We start from the raw sequence: 16,758 nt of genomic DNA, 5'->3' as shown, positions 1-16,758 counted from the left end.
AATACACACTTTCAAATGTAGTTTGTTTATCTTCTTCATACATAATTGTTTAGATAGAAACTTTATTTTTGTACTTTTGTGGTCCACTTTGCAAAGAAATTCTCTACCACAACATGTGTGTGTATATATATTAGTTTTGTAGGATGATGCCCCCTCATTATGGCACTATTCATTTAGTCTAACAATTTTCATCTCTTATAATTTTAAACTTAAATTATTGACATCTTATATGTTGTGATTTTGGTTCTTTACTATATTTTAGGCTTTTTGTTCCTTGCATAATTTGTTTTATAGTTTTTTGTTTTTATTTATATTTTTTTTATTATTAATTATCATTTTTTAATTAATTTTCATTTATGTATTGTACCAATCAAGATATATTTCTAAACATTATTTTTGTCCACCTTCTCCACACATAATTGTTTGCATCAAAACTTTATTTTTATATTTTTGTGGTTATTTTCTAAATGAATACTTTGCTGCAATACGTGAGTGGCAAAATACTAGTTAATATTTAATTAGTTTTATAATAATAATTAATAGTATTGATGTTGGCAAATAAGATAATGCATAAAAATGAGAAATTATGGAAAACTTGTAATAGCAAGAAATATGAAAACAAGATTTAATGAACAAGAGTACACAATATTACTTTGGTTTGTTTGTTTGGATGCTTAGAATTGCCATAGTTATCTTGGTCTGGATTCCAACTTATTACATAGACATAACTAAGGGTTGATTAATATGCATTGAGATAATATTCCACAAATATTATCTTAGTACCAACATGTATTGGATTATGAATAACTAATGGTTTGATAATATTGTGTCTTACAATTAGTCATTCAATTTTATGCATTAAATGTTACAACTTAAGAATATTGTATATTTTTCTACAAACCGTCTTAATTTCTACAATAATTGAATTCGGCACAAAACTGAATTGACAATATAATATCTTGGTTGAAATAACAAGGAGTGACACAATATCAAATTCTATTAATTGAATGATTGACGTTCAAACATAATAATACTAGAAATCGTTTGGAATCTAAGTAAGAATCAAAGTGTGTAAATCGCAACATCATAATACTACAAAAAAAAACAATCTCAATGGATTTAGTCTTCCATAATAATACTGCAAAAGCAATCTCAATAGGTTTAGCCTTCCATCTTTTCAACAAAGCGCAACAACATATGATCTTCATATGTACGACAATAATAGTCTTGGATGAAAATGTATGTAAATTGAGTGAATGAATGATTTCTTCTTGTTGTCTAATGATTCTTGAACGTTTCCCCTTCAAAACTAGAAAGAAAATAACTACTAAGGTGTAGAGAACGTCCCTTATGGTATTGGGATTCTCAGGTATTATAAGTGAGAAAAACCGTAAGAAAACCATAATTTTCGCTTACCACCATCCCATTAAGGAATCAGGATGGTGGGCAAGATGGTGGTCTTATGCTTCAATTGCATTAACTTCTTAATACGAGCTCTATTTTGGACGTTCTTTATGTTCCCGGAAAACCCTCGACGAGATCAACAACTTTCATTTACATTCCGTCGGCTATTTTGACCTTATTTTTAAAACTACATTTTTAACAGGCTTGGACTGTTAAAGTTCGTTAAAAATTCATAACTTCCTCATATGATATCCGTTATCGACTATCTTTATATAAATGGAACCATATGAACGATATCTTCAACTCTTGTTTAGATTGTTTTCCTAACAATCAAACGATCTCTACTTCGGTTTCTTAGTCGTATACTGTTGCGTTGGCATGCTCTTAGTTTAACGACTACTACGACTTTCATTTAAATTACTTTAGACTAAAAAGTAATATATCGAAAATTCACTTTTTACGATATGCAGAGCCATATCGGTGTAATCGCGAAACTTCGAAGAAACATAACTTCTTCATACAAAGTCAGATTTTAGCGTTCTTTATATGTACGGAACCCTTGTCACATACACTATGACTTTGGTTAGTGTTATTTATCATAAATAATATTCTATCAAAAATTCATTTTTAATGCTAAATATGTCTTAATTGACTAGCCTAAATCTTTGGGTGTTACATGTAGAGGTGAAATAGACTCGTATCGGTTGAAAGATACTGAAAGATTCGGAAGGGACTCAGAGAGTCAGAAGGGGCTCAGCGAGTTGGAAGCGACTCATAGAGTCGGAAGGGACTCAGAGAGTCGATAGGGACTCAGGGGTGAAATAGATTCGTTACATGTTTTAGTATGGTATGTTAGTATGATGTGTATGTATGGTATGTGATATTTTGGGGAATTCACTAAGCTTTGTGCTTACGTTTTAGTTTAAATGTTTTTCAGATACTTCCGCTTCAAAAGGGAAAGGTCCGACATGATCGCATTGCATGCACTTGTGTTTGACATTTTTTGGGGATTGTACTCTGATAACTATTTTTCTACTATGACATACTTGATGAGTTTTAAAATATATGGTTGATGGTTTGGTTGATTTTAAACAAAAAAAATTACTTAGTATTTTTGGAATGTTGCAGACGGTCTTAGGCTGGTCTCACAGTTTTTCCGTGTGCCTTTTCGATTTCGATATTATTTGGTTTTTTGGTTTAAGTTTAATAAAAGATAAAAAAAAAAGTTAGATAATGCGTAATTAAAATAAAAATGATGTGTTTATAAACTTTGGTTATCAGTCTTCTTTAGACCGGTTTTGGACTGATCTAGTGACGGTCTCGGAACCACTAGTCTCGGAACGATCTAGTTTTGGGATCAGTCTCGAAATGGTCTCAAGCTAGTATTTTTTGGTCATGTCTCGTTTTAGACCAGTTCAGTCTTAGATTTTTTTTTCGAGATTTTTTTTCAGGTCCGGTCTTTTTGTGCAACTCTATCTTTAATAAATGAATTGGACCAAACCAAAATGATTCATCTAAAAGAACAAAAATATCAAAAGGAATCAACTTATTCAAATTGTGGGCATTTACATTAAGTCCAATTATTTTCTATCATAAAGACAAATGTAAATCCAAAATGTATATGTATCACTCTAAAAAAATTCATCTAACTTGTGTCATTTTAAGATCTTACATAACATTTTGAGTGGTGACAAAAGCAAAATGCAACATGGCCAAGATCATAATAAGTGATGCACAACCACTTAGTGTTGTTTCCAATTTCAATGATTTTAGGCCACACAAAGAGGCAATTGGTGCTTGTTCCCCCATCATTCAAAGTTCATGACTTTTTCGTCAGCAACAACTCCCTATAGAAAGTCAAATACGGATTATCAAAAGTCAAATATGGATTGATTGCAATGTAAGAATTACAGTAAAAACCCATAATTCATTTCACTTCCCATTAATAACGTAATTGCCGAATTCGATTAACATGTAACTTATAGTGCATGACACACTATGCAATGCAATTCTTGAAATGTACAACTTTTAATCCACAAATTAACTTAATTAAAGATATTGCTGACATTTAATATACAACTTTTAATATATAAGGTACAAGTTAGAAGTAATAGGGATCAACTAACAAGAATGCACAAAACTAACTGAAAGTACCATTGTTTTGTGGTATTGAAAGAGCAAGGTACAAGTTTTACTGGATAACGTACAGCTTTTAAGGCATAAAGTACAACTTCAACATCACTCCATAAGCAATATTAAATGAATGAATTTTTGAAGTAACAAATAACAAGTATATATGATAACAAAACAATGAATATTTGAGATCAAATTACCAATCTAAGAAACCGAAACCGACATCGGCATCGACATCGTCACGGAAACTGTTTCCGCCGGAAAACCCGATTCCATTCCGGTGGTTGAGTTTCCGGCAAACCCATACCCAAACCGCAACCCGTTAAAATGCAAAGTATCATAATGACACCTTTGAAAAACCCGAGCAAGTGATGCCGCCTTCCTCCGGGCCCGCTTAGTCCCGGTAAACAACAAACTCTGAATCAAACTCGCCAACGCCGGAGTTCTCACCACCCGTTCGGTGGTGGCGGCACCACCACTCCGGCAAAGCTCAAGCAACGCCGCTACCGCGTTCTCCTTCCCTCTCGGAGTCCCACACCTCATCATTCCAATCAAACCGACAACCGCCGCCTCTTCGTGGCCGACCGCCTCCGCTCCCACCGGTTGCCGGACTATCAACGCCAACGCTCCGGCAGCCTCCTCCGCCACCCCGTCACATTCCAACGCTTCGACTAACGATTTCACCACCCCGAATTCGATCATTTTCACACAGTTTGCGGTGTGGGTTGACAAATTGAACAAGGCGGTGACGGCGTCTTTCCGCCCTCTAGGTGTACCGGAAAGTAACATTCCGGCGAGTGTCTGTAAAGCTCCAGCTTCATCGGCGATGAGTTTTTTGTAATCGTGGACGGCGGAAAGGCTGAATAAAGTGGCGGCGGCGTTTTCCCGAGATTCAATTGTGTGGCCGGATTTTAAAACCGCCACGATTGATCTCAAACAACCGGATTCATCCATGATTCTACTCTTATTTTTATCGTAAATTGAAAGATTCAACATTGCAGTCACTGCGTTCTCTTGTGCCACTGCACTTTCCGATGAAAGAAGAATTTTCAGATGTGGAATCACGCCGGATTCCGCTATGAATCCCCGGTTTTCTCTTCCGGTTTTTGCCAGAAACCGGATTTCACGGGCGGCGATTGCTTTACCGGAATCGGAACCGTTTTCTAGTTCCCGAATCAGAAGCCCGACCGTGGCTTTATTAGCTTCCACCGCCGGTCGGCTTGCCGGAGCCGCCGGAAAAGATTCTCCGGCGAGATCGGAGCTTTCAGGAGGACTGTATGGGATCTTGTGAGCAGTGCACCATTGCATGATTAGATTTCTAAGAGCTCGATTTGGTACAAGTTTTTTATGGACAAGAGTTTGACCGGTTTTTGGGCAGTTGCAGTGACCTTCTTCGATCCATCTTGAAATTGAAGCTCGATCGAAAGTCTGGCCGGTTGATATTATTACAGGATCCATCATCAAATCTAATGAAATTGGACAACAAAAATCTTTTGGGATTGTTATAAACGTATCGGCGATTTCTTTTGAGATTAATCCTCTTTTCTTTCCTCTTCTGAATCTGTGAGAAATTTCCACTTCGTCTTCTTCGAATCCAAATAACAAGAATCTACAGTATCTAATCATGGCGATAACCCCACCGAGAACGGAAGCTGATGGCTCAAGATCGCTCCCGTGGTTCACAATTTGTTCTTCGAGGAACTCAATTTCAACCCGGCAAGCCCTAGCGTCAAGGATCCCCAATTTTGTAACCAAAAAATCATGGAATTCTTCCGAATTTGGGATGTTTCCGGTTCCGATTTCGTTTAGTAGCTTGAAGAACTTCAATCGTAATGATTCAACGTGTTTATCTATGAACAATTTGTTCCGTCTGGATTGCTTTTGTAGTAAGTTTATCTGTTCTTTAACGTCATCGCTAATCAAAGAATTCAATTTATTCATGGGGAAAACATCTAAAAGTGTGGAGATTTCTTGATTAAGATCATGAAAATGACCGGAAATTGAAGGGTTTTGAAGCAACAGCCATAACTTACTCGACTGAGTGCAGTAATCAAGGAGGATTTTGGACCTGTACAGCAGAAGGTACAATTCCTTAAAGCATAGAACCACCGTTGACGGCAGATTCGACCACCACTCACCTGACTCACGAACGGAATCCAACAACACGACAAACAATTCAATTTTCCGGATCAAAGATCTGGAATTCTTCTTTTGAAATGGCGGCGTCTTGTCAGAGAATGACGAGATGAGGTCAGATGCGATGCTGGTTAGGGTTTTTAACAAACCCACGACGTCGTTCTCCAGATCCACCGGCGCCAAGAACGCGTCTAACGTCGGCGACCTGCTCCGCCGCAAAGATGAAAAAATGGCAGCCGACGCCATTTTCTGTAAACTCTACTGCTACACAACTTGGTGGGTTTTGGTTGATATCGATAAAGAAATGGTTTTTCTTGATGGGTTTTTGTTGAATTTGTAAAGAATTAATCAAATTTCGTTGTTGAAGATGGGATTTATTTGGTAGTGAGAATCCGCGTGAAGACTGAGAGAGAAAGAGATAAATTTTGACAATTAAAGAAAGGTTATTTGCAGAAGTAAAGAGTAATGGCTTTTTCCCCATTTGTTTTTCTTTATCATGTAAGTCGACAACAATCTTCTGAACACTCAAAGCTTTTTCTTTTTTCTTTTTTTTTTTTTTTTTTTTTTTTCTTTATGATTATGAAAGTAGGTAAAGATTTACAGATCGTGTTGCATGAAATGGGCAACAATTAATACGTGAATTTTTTGGTAAGGTTTGAAATGAGTTTATCGACCTAAATTATTTCTTACAATTCTTTAATTTCTCAAAAAAGTAAAATATTATTCTAAAAATTTTATTATAAAGTTATAATGGTAATGTTTTGATTTTTTACGTTATTCAAGTTGTAATTATCAGAAAAGAAAACCTTGGCCATTTTTCAAAATGATACATTATTTAATTAGTTAAAGATAAATTATAGTTAAATTAACATATTTTTTTTATATAAATGCTCCAAGTTATCATATTTGGTTCTTATTTACGTTCGATAAGGTAAATTGCCTATTTTAAGCTCGTTTTTTATTTATATATAAATCGTACTAGTTTATAACCCGTGGAAACCACGGTTACAAAATTAATTAAATTTTATAGTAAAAACTTAAAATTATTAATTAATTATTTTAAATAAATTATTAATTAAGATTTTTTTAGTTATATAAATTTTAATCATTGATTTAAATAAATATGTGAAATTATATCATTTGTATTATTTTTATTTTAATTTTTATTCTTATGTTATTAATTTTATATAATCAAAGTGGAAATTTTAAAATTTGAAATTTGAAATAGAGTTGACAAGTGGCATACATTAATTAGGAGGTATAATAAGGTGACACATGACAAAAGGAAAATAAAATATGCATTAATTAGGATGTCTAATACTATGACACATGTTAAAAGGAAAATAAAACTATTCTTTTATTAAAATAGAGAGGTAAGATTAACAATTTGAATCAAGAATCTAAAGTGGGGCTCGAGAGTATTTACTGTTTTTTTATTGAGTTTGCTTTATTGAAATATTTATATTTACATACACAAATTGTGCGGATCAATCAATTGACTTTTGAGAAGTAATTATTAATTAAAAATATTTGAATTTCTTTCATTTGCACAGCAGAGATTGTGTTGATTCCTACTACGATGAGTTGGATGCATGGTATCCTAATAAAATTATTTTTAAGAAGAAACAATAGAAGAAAAAGGAATTCTTTGATGACATAGTTGTTAGATTCCGTTCAAATGAGAAGTTTTACATGTGAAAAGAGAGATTGCACAACATTATTTTGTCCGATATTTTTTTGCTTACTTAGATTATTGTTTTTATCTTATTGTCTTTTCGATAAAAAGTAGAGTATGATTACGAGCATCAGAAACCAAATAGTTTGTGAGGCAATATATCACAAAATTTTGGTCTATTGATCCGACTTTTGACATAACTAATTATTTTTGTGATTTTCCAGAGTTTAGATTGTTGAATAAATCTGGGAAAAGAAGATTATTTCATAGTTGAACACTTCTATTTAATCTTATAGTATATCATCTACATGATAAGTTAAACAGGAGCCATGGTAATAGTAGTTTTGATTGAAGTTTGAATCCCCTTCTTCATGTGTTACATAAGCCTCAGTTGAGATTCCATATACCGATTATTTGGTGATATTTCTTCTAACCATTCACGGGAAGCTTTTGGGTATTCATACTTGTAGCATGTGTTCTTTTGAAGAATATTTGAGGTGTTATGATATTATGGAGAAGATCTTTAGAGATATTTTAGCATTCGATCATCATTACAATATCCTTTTCAGCACCTAACTTGGTAATCAGTTGTTCAATATTTAGATATTTTATCATCATTTCATCATGTTTATAGCCCTCATCATTTTCAAGAATTTAGGGGGAGATAGTTAAAGCTAGGACATGCTCTACAATGAAGCATTCTATTAGGTTAGAATATTTCATCTGAATGTAAAACATATGCTCTCTATGGACGGCTCAACCAGTTTGGAAGCTCTAAACAAACTAAAAATTAGACGCCCTTTGGTCTTTACTATAGTTAATGTTATAAACCTCCTCCTTTATCTAGACATGGAATAAACTAAAAAATTTATAAATGACGGATTTAATTTTATTATTATGTATATGTTTCTTTTGTGAATATATTTAACAACAAAAGTGACTATGACTCACATTGAGGTCCATACTTGGAAAATTGAATCATTATCTCTTTACTATTAACTCTTCCTGAAGCAATGACATAGACATAAAAAGGAAAGATTGGTTTTTTTAATTCATGAAATGGATTATTTAAAAGAAATGGAAATTCAATTGTTACCATTAAGCTTGTTCATCTGCATACTTATATCGAACAAAGACAAAGCCCCAAGAATCCCCAGTCATATAATCAACACAAGAATTACACAATGAGTAATGTCAAATATGCTTAGACAATAGTTATTGGAATAAAGATTTTCAATTTATAACATAATCAAAACAAATTATGCGAAAGTTAATAATATAATTGGGTTAAATACAAGAGAGTGTGACTATATTTCACTCATCTGTTTATTATAGCACTCTATGCTCATTTCTTCCGATTGAAGCTTTGTTCTTTAAAAATTCTACCTAATATAACATTGTTATCAATCGTTACAAAGATTTTAAGCAACTTTCCTTGCAATAACTCGATAGACTTTCAAAGCAAAAAAATGGAAGTGTAATGATATAAGTAAAATTGTCTTTAAGCACAATGAAATTCTACGTTATAAGACAATAAAAAAAGAAAGAATAACAAACAAATAAACAAAATAAGGTTGCCAATTCTTGCATTTAGCCATATATGTTCCAAAAGTAGAAATGTTTCAATCACTTTGGTGTATGAAAAACATTACAAAAGAAAACTACAAATGCGAGATTCCTTAAACATGATAAATCATGTTATTACACATTAACCACTAAATCTAATTGGGGGAAACTGTACCTGCGATCTTTAAGGATGAAAACATCAACAACCTTTCCATACTTATCAAAAAAGGGGAACAAATCATCCACATTTGTACCTGGAAAGACAAAAGTCGTTAGACAAATCAGGGGTTTTTTAAATTGAATGATGAAATTATGAACTTATGAAAGGTGATGTTGAGGACGAGGAGTAAATAGGTTATAGGTATCTCTGATATCCGGTGGACCTACTCTTCCGAAGTGCAACATGGTTAATCGTTTTAGGGAACGAGAATGAAGAATGAAATCAGAGGACAAAGAACGAGAAGAAGAACAATTGTAGGTTGAGGCTATCACTGATTCAATTTGTGGCGTGCGTAATCCCTAATCAAAATTTGAGTTAAGTGGGGGCCCCCTTAGAATTGGGGCCCTAAGCCCTTGCTTAGTTTCAATCAAAGTAAAGTCGGCCCTGAAATAATGATTAGGGTTAGATCATATATACGCGAGCTTCATCATGTAGACATAGTTAATGAAAGAATGTGGTTAAGAATTTCATTCCTTAGCATTTTGTTCTTTATTGTAATATTTTATCATTCAGTATCCACATCATGATCAATTACTCACCAACAACACTCAAATTTATTTATGATTTTTTTCCTGTACCCGTTGATCGTTACACATGATCTAACGTTCTATATTAATAATAAGGTTTCGTTGATTATTAAAAAAACCTTCCTACCAAGTCACAATACTTATAAGTCACACATGACGACGTGACATCTATGTGGTAGAGATGTGATCGATAAAGTTGACGCAAGTTTAGAGCCGAATAGAGACAATTTTAAACTAGATTAAATGTTGCAAGGATTTGTGTGAGTAACTTTAAATATAGGGATTGCAATATCACCGATGTAAACATCTTTGATTTTCACCACGAGCTAATAAAGCAAGTTGAATGGTACATATGGAAAGTAGTGTTGTATCACATTGGTAACTTGCTCGGGGAATTGATTGGCATGAAGACAATATCATTTTGATACCTTCATAATACCTTCACAAAACCCAAATAGTTGCATAAACGATCATCTCTACCACCTTTTTTCCTTGTTGAGACGAGCAAGACATCCACTAGAGCTTTGTGTTTTACTCAAAAACGCAAAATCAATCCAAATTTAAAGACATTTTATATGAGTCAAAGACCATATCCCACAACTAAATACAAGACTTAAAAGGATAATATGTAGAAAATTTTAAAATTCAAATGAACTTACAATTTTAAGGGGTGTTCGGCAAAACTAACTTGTAGCAGGTAACTGATAGCGTGTTGTTAAACGCTATGTGAGATAGCTTCTAGATTTGAAGTATTTTGTTTAAAATAAAAGCTAAAAGTTTGTAGTGTCAAACAATACGTTTTTGTTTAAAACGGAACGTTTTGTCAAACGTTAGTAGTTAAAAGCTCTCAAACGTTCGGTGTCAAATGCACCATTAATCTTTTAGGTGAAGCATAGAGCCAAAATTTGTAAAGTACTCTAAAAATAATTCCAGGTCATTTATTGGTGGTCCTTATCTAGTTAATGTTTGAATATTATGATATATAATGGTTTGAAATGGTACGTTCAGTATGTAATCATCTTGAAATTATTAACTTTTTGCTTAGTTTCATTCATGTAAAAAGGTAAGATCTTGAATTGAAATGAAGGTAAGATTGTAAACGTTGTTAGCTTAGAATTTCTTACCAACAATCTGATGTGTTTTATATTAGTAGAAGATTGAAATCTTTTAAGAAAATATATGTTAAGTTAAAAATTCTATTAATAATACTATGAATAAAATAAGTACTACTTATTACAACAGACCAGAAAGTCAAAGACAAAATAATTAAGAAATAATGAAAAGAGGAAAGAAGAAAGAAGAAACAGTGAGAAGGATAAGACTACCGTTAAAAAGAGGGCACGTAGGCTTGAAAGACAGGTCAAGGATGAGACTCCGTCAAAGACGGTGGAGACGGCGTTAAACGTCAAAACTCCGCCGGACCGCCGGTGACTATGGCCTTCCACAAGGCGCAATTTTCTTTTTATATGCTTTGGTAAACTATTAGTAGATTTTTATAAATAAATATATAATAAAAAGATAAATTTAGGTTAATTATATAATTTTTTTTCTAAACAATAACCAAATCGAAATTGCATATGAAATTTAATTGGCTATAGTTTGGCATGAGCTTGAGCTATATGCCTAATATATTTAAACCCTACAAAGAAAAATAAATCTTATTTTTGCACCTTTTAGTTCTAGAAGTTATTTATGATGACCGACAAACAGTTTTTAGTTTTTTTAAGTTGTTATAATTTATCTAGTTTTTTTTTATTTATTTTGTATTTGTTACAAGAAATGTTTTTGAAAAATAGATATATAATCATATATAAAACGTACTTACCAAATTGACATAAAGTACAACATAAATAACAAGTGTTATTATGTAAAGCCTTAGAACATTCTTTGATAGTTATCAAGGTTCTAAATAACGTAAGGCGTGACTTGGCGGCAATGTCAAGCCTCAAGCTTTTCCGAGCCTTGGCGAGTCACAACGTTTGTAAGGCGTGACTTAAGGCGGCAATTTTTTATATAATTAATATTTTTATATGTATTTTCAACTATTATTCATTTTTATACACATATATGAGTTAAGGCGGCGTTTTGGCAAAGTTTGGCGGCATGTGCAAGCCTTGGAGTCGTGGCGCGCCATGACGGAGCCATGGCGAGCTTTTTAGAACCTTGATAGTTATTGATTAAGCTAGGTCTGATTGAGTTATGGAATCTCTGTGCATGGTGAACTAGGCGACGTCTATATTGCACGTAAACTATCTAAAGTGGGTCGAAGATTTGCTTTAATTAGATTCTTGGAGTCAAAAGATTATGCTAATGTAGTTAAAGATTTGAATCGAGTTCAGATCCGGAATTATTATCTTTATGCGCCTTGGGAATAATGTAGAAATGAAGAAAATAAAAAGGAACATTGTGGCTCTTTTGAATGGGGGCAGTAGGATGGGAAATAGCATGAACTTGATAGGAGAAAGTAAAAAACTACAACAATATCTTATGTTGAAGTTTTGGGTAAGAGTAAGTTCAAAGAAGGAGCAAAAGCTTTAAGGATGGATATTATAGAAGTTATTATGGGATTAAAGGATATGCTAGTAATTTCTATTGATCTACTATTGTATTGGGATAGGTAAAGGTTATAAAAACTATTGAAAGCCTTTACAAGTTATGTTAAAACGAAGGTTTTAATGGTTTGAACATATCATATTTAGGTGGAGATTGGGTGTGGATAGAGTTTAAAAAACAACAATCATGTTCCAAATTTAAGCAGAGTGCAACAATTCAATCTTTGTTTAAGGAACTTAGACTGATGCAAATGAATTTTCAACTTGATTCTAGGTGATGATGATGATGATGCTCCAGCAAGGGTAGGCCGAGTATGTATAAAAATTAAGCATATGGAAGAATTGAATGAGAATATTAAAGTGCATATTGAAGGGGCTTCCTATGTGGTTTCTCTTATTGAATAATCAAATATTCCTTTTTTTATCACATAATGACATTTCCGAGGAAGATGATAGCAGTTAAGAATCCTAATCTAGTTCTGAATATGAGCATGAAAATGGATTAGATAAGGAAGAATTGCATCCTGAAATAAACTGCTCCAATGAAAAGGGTAAGGGTGTTGAACTTAAAAGGAATTCTTATGTTGTCCCTAGCTTTGATAAGCAGCACGAAACAGTTGAAGGGTTGGTGGAGGAAGTAACTTTTGAGAAAGAAAGCAATGGAAAGTTAATCAACCAAAAGGTGGGGATATGCAGAATGACACAATTGTGCTGTAATAGGGTATAACCAAGACCGAAGCTACGAGTATACCCTCATTATACCGAACTAGATATATATCGAACCAAGTATATACTGAGCTAGATATACTGAAATAGGTATATACCGGACCAGATACCTACCGAACAACAGAAAATAATGATTAAGATATGAATTGATGCCACAACAGTGTTTTAGTACATTAAGACTCTAACAAAATAGCTTGTGTTATGATACATGACAAATAGATTCGTTGATCAACGAGAAACAACTGTCACACGATTACCAAGTACGTATAAGTGTACCTTCGGTCATACGACCATTAATGCAACAAGATGGCAAAGTTGCTTGGTACAGGAAGAGGTCATAGCCTCTTCCATATCGATTATAAATAACGACTAAAATCAGTTTATAAGGTACACAAACAGCAAACACTATTCCATTGACCTTCATTTGATTCTCACTATACTACTAGAATTCTCTATTAAAGTATTTAATGTCTTTATTATCGAAGCATTGGTCCGGGACCCCCTCCCGGCCAATCAACTTACGAATTTTTTGTTGTCTCTAGGTTAACTTAAAATTCAAGAAGTCGACAATACTTACACATAATGGAAGGTGAATCTAGAGATGCATCAAGTGGCGCCATCAGTGGGACTCCGCAACAAATATCCAATGAAGATGGCTCAGTTATTGACATGATCCCTATCACAAAAAGAATTTTAGAGCCATGAAAAAGCGGAAGATAGAAAGAAGCGAAAGAAGAAATCAAAAAGAAAAAGGAATGGGATTTGGTTTCGATGCACACTAGTCAAACAAAGGACTTAGACGAAATAAAAGAAAAGGCCAAAGGGAATGAAGGAAGACTGAGTAGAAAAAAGAAAGACAAAAAAGAAGTAAGCTCAGGCCCTTCACACCCTGAAAAAGCGAAGAAGTTCTCTCAAAAAGATCGATGAACATCACCAGAGGTAATAGAAGCAAAACAATACCACCAAGCTTTTAGGAATTTAAACTTTTGGTCACCCTTTACGAACGACATTAACGAAAAACCCATTCCATAAGGGCTAAAAGGACCCAGGGTATCGATGTACGATGGAACTTGAGATCCAGATAACCACGTCTTAAATTTCCAATGGGCCATAAAAATGATTCCAATGGATCCAAAGTTGTGGAGTTTATACTTTGCGGAGACTCTATATAGATCCACTAGATATTGGTTAACAAGTTTGGCCCCTAAGAGTATAGGAAGCTTCGGAGAACTTGGTCAAAAAAATTTCAACAATTTCATACAACAAAGAAGATTCCAACAACAGGCACACACAATATTCTCCTATCGACAACGAGAAAGAGAATCTTACAAAGTTCTTTCTCCCTGAATTTTCTCCCACTTGGGGCCCAAATATGTACCAACTGATGCTTGCAATCAATAACCGCCCCATTGGGACTCAACCAGTACATTCCTACAATGACCTTGTTCCCGCACAAAGGAATGGGAACCAAATCAATCAGATACTACTCGCTGAACATCTCAAGAACACAGCCCGATGAACCCTTGATACCCGGATAGATTGATCATTCGCAATCTCAACCTCTAAAGGACAATCCAGCTCCTCCGGAGCTCCAACAAACCTCTTGCTAAGAGCAAGCGATACAAAAGATTGGGTAGCCCCCGAATCAAACAATATCAATGCATAGATACCGTTCACGAGGAACGATCCCGTCACCACATCAGGTGCTGTGCGAGCCTCTTCGGGTGTCACCTGAAAAGCGCTGCTCCTCGCAAAAGGCGCGTCCACCTTACCCTGGCGGCCATCAATAATCCGTAGATTCGTTGGAGCGGGTGCTACCACTAGTCTTGTTACTGCCAAACTCGGACAATTGGCCTTTTTAGGGCCCCTCTGATTGCAATGGAAGCAAATCAAATCAGATATTGGGGTGGTAGTGGTGGTGGCAGTGCAATCCTTGCTAATATGACCCGTTCGGCCACACTTGAATCATCCAGAACCACCGACCCTTCACGCCCCATCGTGCATCTTGTCGCACTTGCCACAGTGGCTCCGGCCCTGCTGGCCTCTCAATCTCGAATCATATACCTTGGGCCTCTTGCTCGAACTCCCTGAACCATGAGCCTGATCCGGGTTCCTCTTCCTCTCCATCTCTAGATCAATCTACCTCTCTCTGGATCTCACAATCATATCCTCCAGTGTCTTGCAACTAGATCAGCTCACAAACTGCCGAATATCGCTCCTCAACATGTCATGTAATCTCGTCGTCTTCATCTCATCATCCTCCACATACTATGGAACCAACAATGTCCTCTCATGGAACATAGCGGTGATCTCGAACACCGTCTCAGTAGTATGGTGATGGTCTTGGAACTCCCTCGCCAACTGCTACACCTCAATCACCGGTGCAAACTCAACTCAAAATCTAGTAACAAAATCATCCCATGTCATCGAATTAACCGCCACATCACCCACGGAGCGCCCAACCTCCTCCCACCAATCTCGAGCTCTATCTTTCAGAATACTGGAAGCAAGTCTAACCTTTGGCCTCATCGGGGAAACTGCTAGTGCGGAAGGCACTATCAACATCCACTAACCATTGTTTGCTCCCGATCGGGTCCTTCTCCCAGAAGTACTCCGGAGCCCTACATGCTCGGAACTCATAGAAGGTCAACGTGCGATCTCCCATCAATGCCACTATCTCAGACCAAAAAGCGCTTAAACGCTCATCCAAAATCTCCAGAATGCCCTCCTTGACCATACCAAAGATCACAGGAGTCTGCTCAAATATGTTGCGGGTAATCTCAGACGAAATGAACTCTCACGTCTGATCATCCATCTGTCCGGCTCTAGAACCTAAGCTTGAACCCTCACCAGCACCAAAACCACTAACCAGTCTTCCTCGAAGGGTCACCATACTGAAAATAGACCATTCAAACCATCAAAACACACATAAATAAATATCGAGGAGTCTCATACTCTACAAGCTTCTTGGTATCATTGAAGCTCTCCTTGGTTCGAGTACGGATCCTTTGCTACTAGTAGTACATGCCCATACTATCTTTCACATTTATCCATACTTTCCTCAAGGATTGATGTGAATCCCCTAAGTCACTCCTTATCTGTAACGACCCAATTTTTCAAATATCTTTTGTTTTTAATTAATTAAACACATTTCCATAAATCATGAAATTTCACAACAATTGTTTTCAAATTCATACTTATTACAGTTTTATTTTCAAATATCAGAGTGTCCCATAAAAACGCCTGAGGGAGAGTGCATGCCGCGCCATCAAGCTTTGCCCTTGACCTTGGGCTCAGATGTACCTGAAACAAGACCACAAACTGTAAGCTAACACTTAGTGAGTTTCCCAAGGCATACCCTACTCACAAGCTACACAACACACATCATAACAGCTATGAAGACTACCTCTACCACATATTCCATAACGTTTTAGCTATAAAGTTATCTCTACCATTAGCCATAAAGGCTATCTCTACCGTTAGTTATAAGAGCTATCTCTACCGCATTTCTCAACAAAATTATACCACACACCTCTACACAACGAGCATACCAACTATCATAAATTGGGTCGGCCTTGGTGCCTTAAACCCATCGCTATGGTGAAAAGACTCACCTCTCAAATGTTGAACTAGTAAGCTGAAGTCAGATATGTCCCATGCTACTTCTTCTCGACTGCCTATAACCATCAATTGATTTACTTAACACAAACCCATAATACCCTCATAGTCAACCCTAGACAAAGTCAAAGTCCATAGCCAAGGTCAACAGTCCATTTTGACCTCAACTCGTCGAGTATAACCGGTCACTCGTCTAGTTCC

General features: G+C 35.4%; 1 protein-coding gene across 1 annotated transcript; it reads right to left on the bottom strand.

The window, feature by feature from the left end:
* Nucleotides 1–2,933: 2,933 nt before the first annotated feature.
* On the bottom strand, nucleotides 2,934–6,153 carry LOC111880678 (U-box domain-containing protein 17). Its single transcript, XM_023877094.3, has 2 exons — nucleotides 3,738–6,153; nucleotides 2,934–3,251 (listed from the first exon to the last, which is right to left on the bottom strand). The coding sequence occupies exon 1, from the start codon at nucleotides 5,917–5,919 to the stop codon at nucleotides 3,742–3,744; it is 2,178 nt and encodes a 725-aa protein (XP_023732862.1). The 5' UTR covers nucleotides 5,920–6,153; the 3' UTR covers nucleotides 2,934–3,251; nucleotides 3,738–3,741.
* Nucleotides 6,154–16,758: the final 10,605 nt, after the last annotated feature.

Source organism: Lactuca sativa, chromosome 7, assembly GCF_002870075.4.
Source record: "Lactuca sativa cultivar Salinas chromosome 7, Lsat_Salinas_v11, whole genome shotgun sequence".
NCBI classification, from domain to species: domain Eukaryota; kingdom Viridiplantae; phylum Streptophyta; class Magnoliopsida; order Asterales; family Asteraceae; genus Lactuca; species Lactuca sativa.
This window is presented reverse-complemented; position numbering and strand designations above follow the sequence as displayed.

Coding starts and splice junctions, on each gene's coding strand:
- LOC111880678 (XM_023877094.3), bottom strand. CDS start 5,919: ATGGCGTCGGCTGCCATTTTTTCATCTTTGCGGCGGAGCAGGTCGCCG.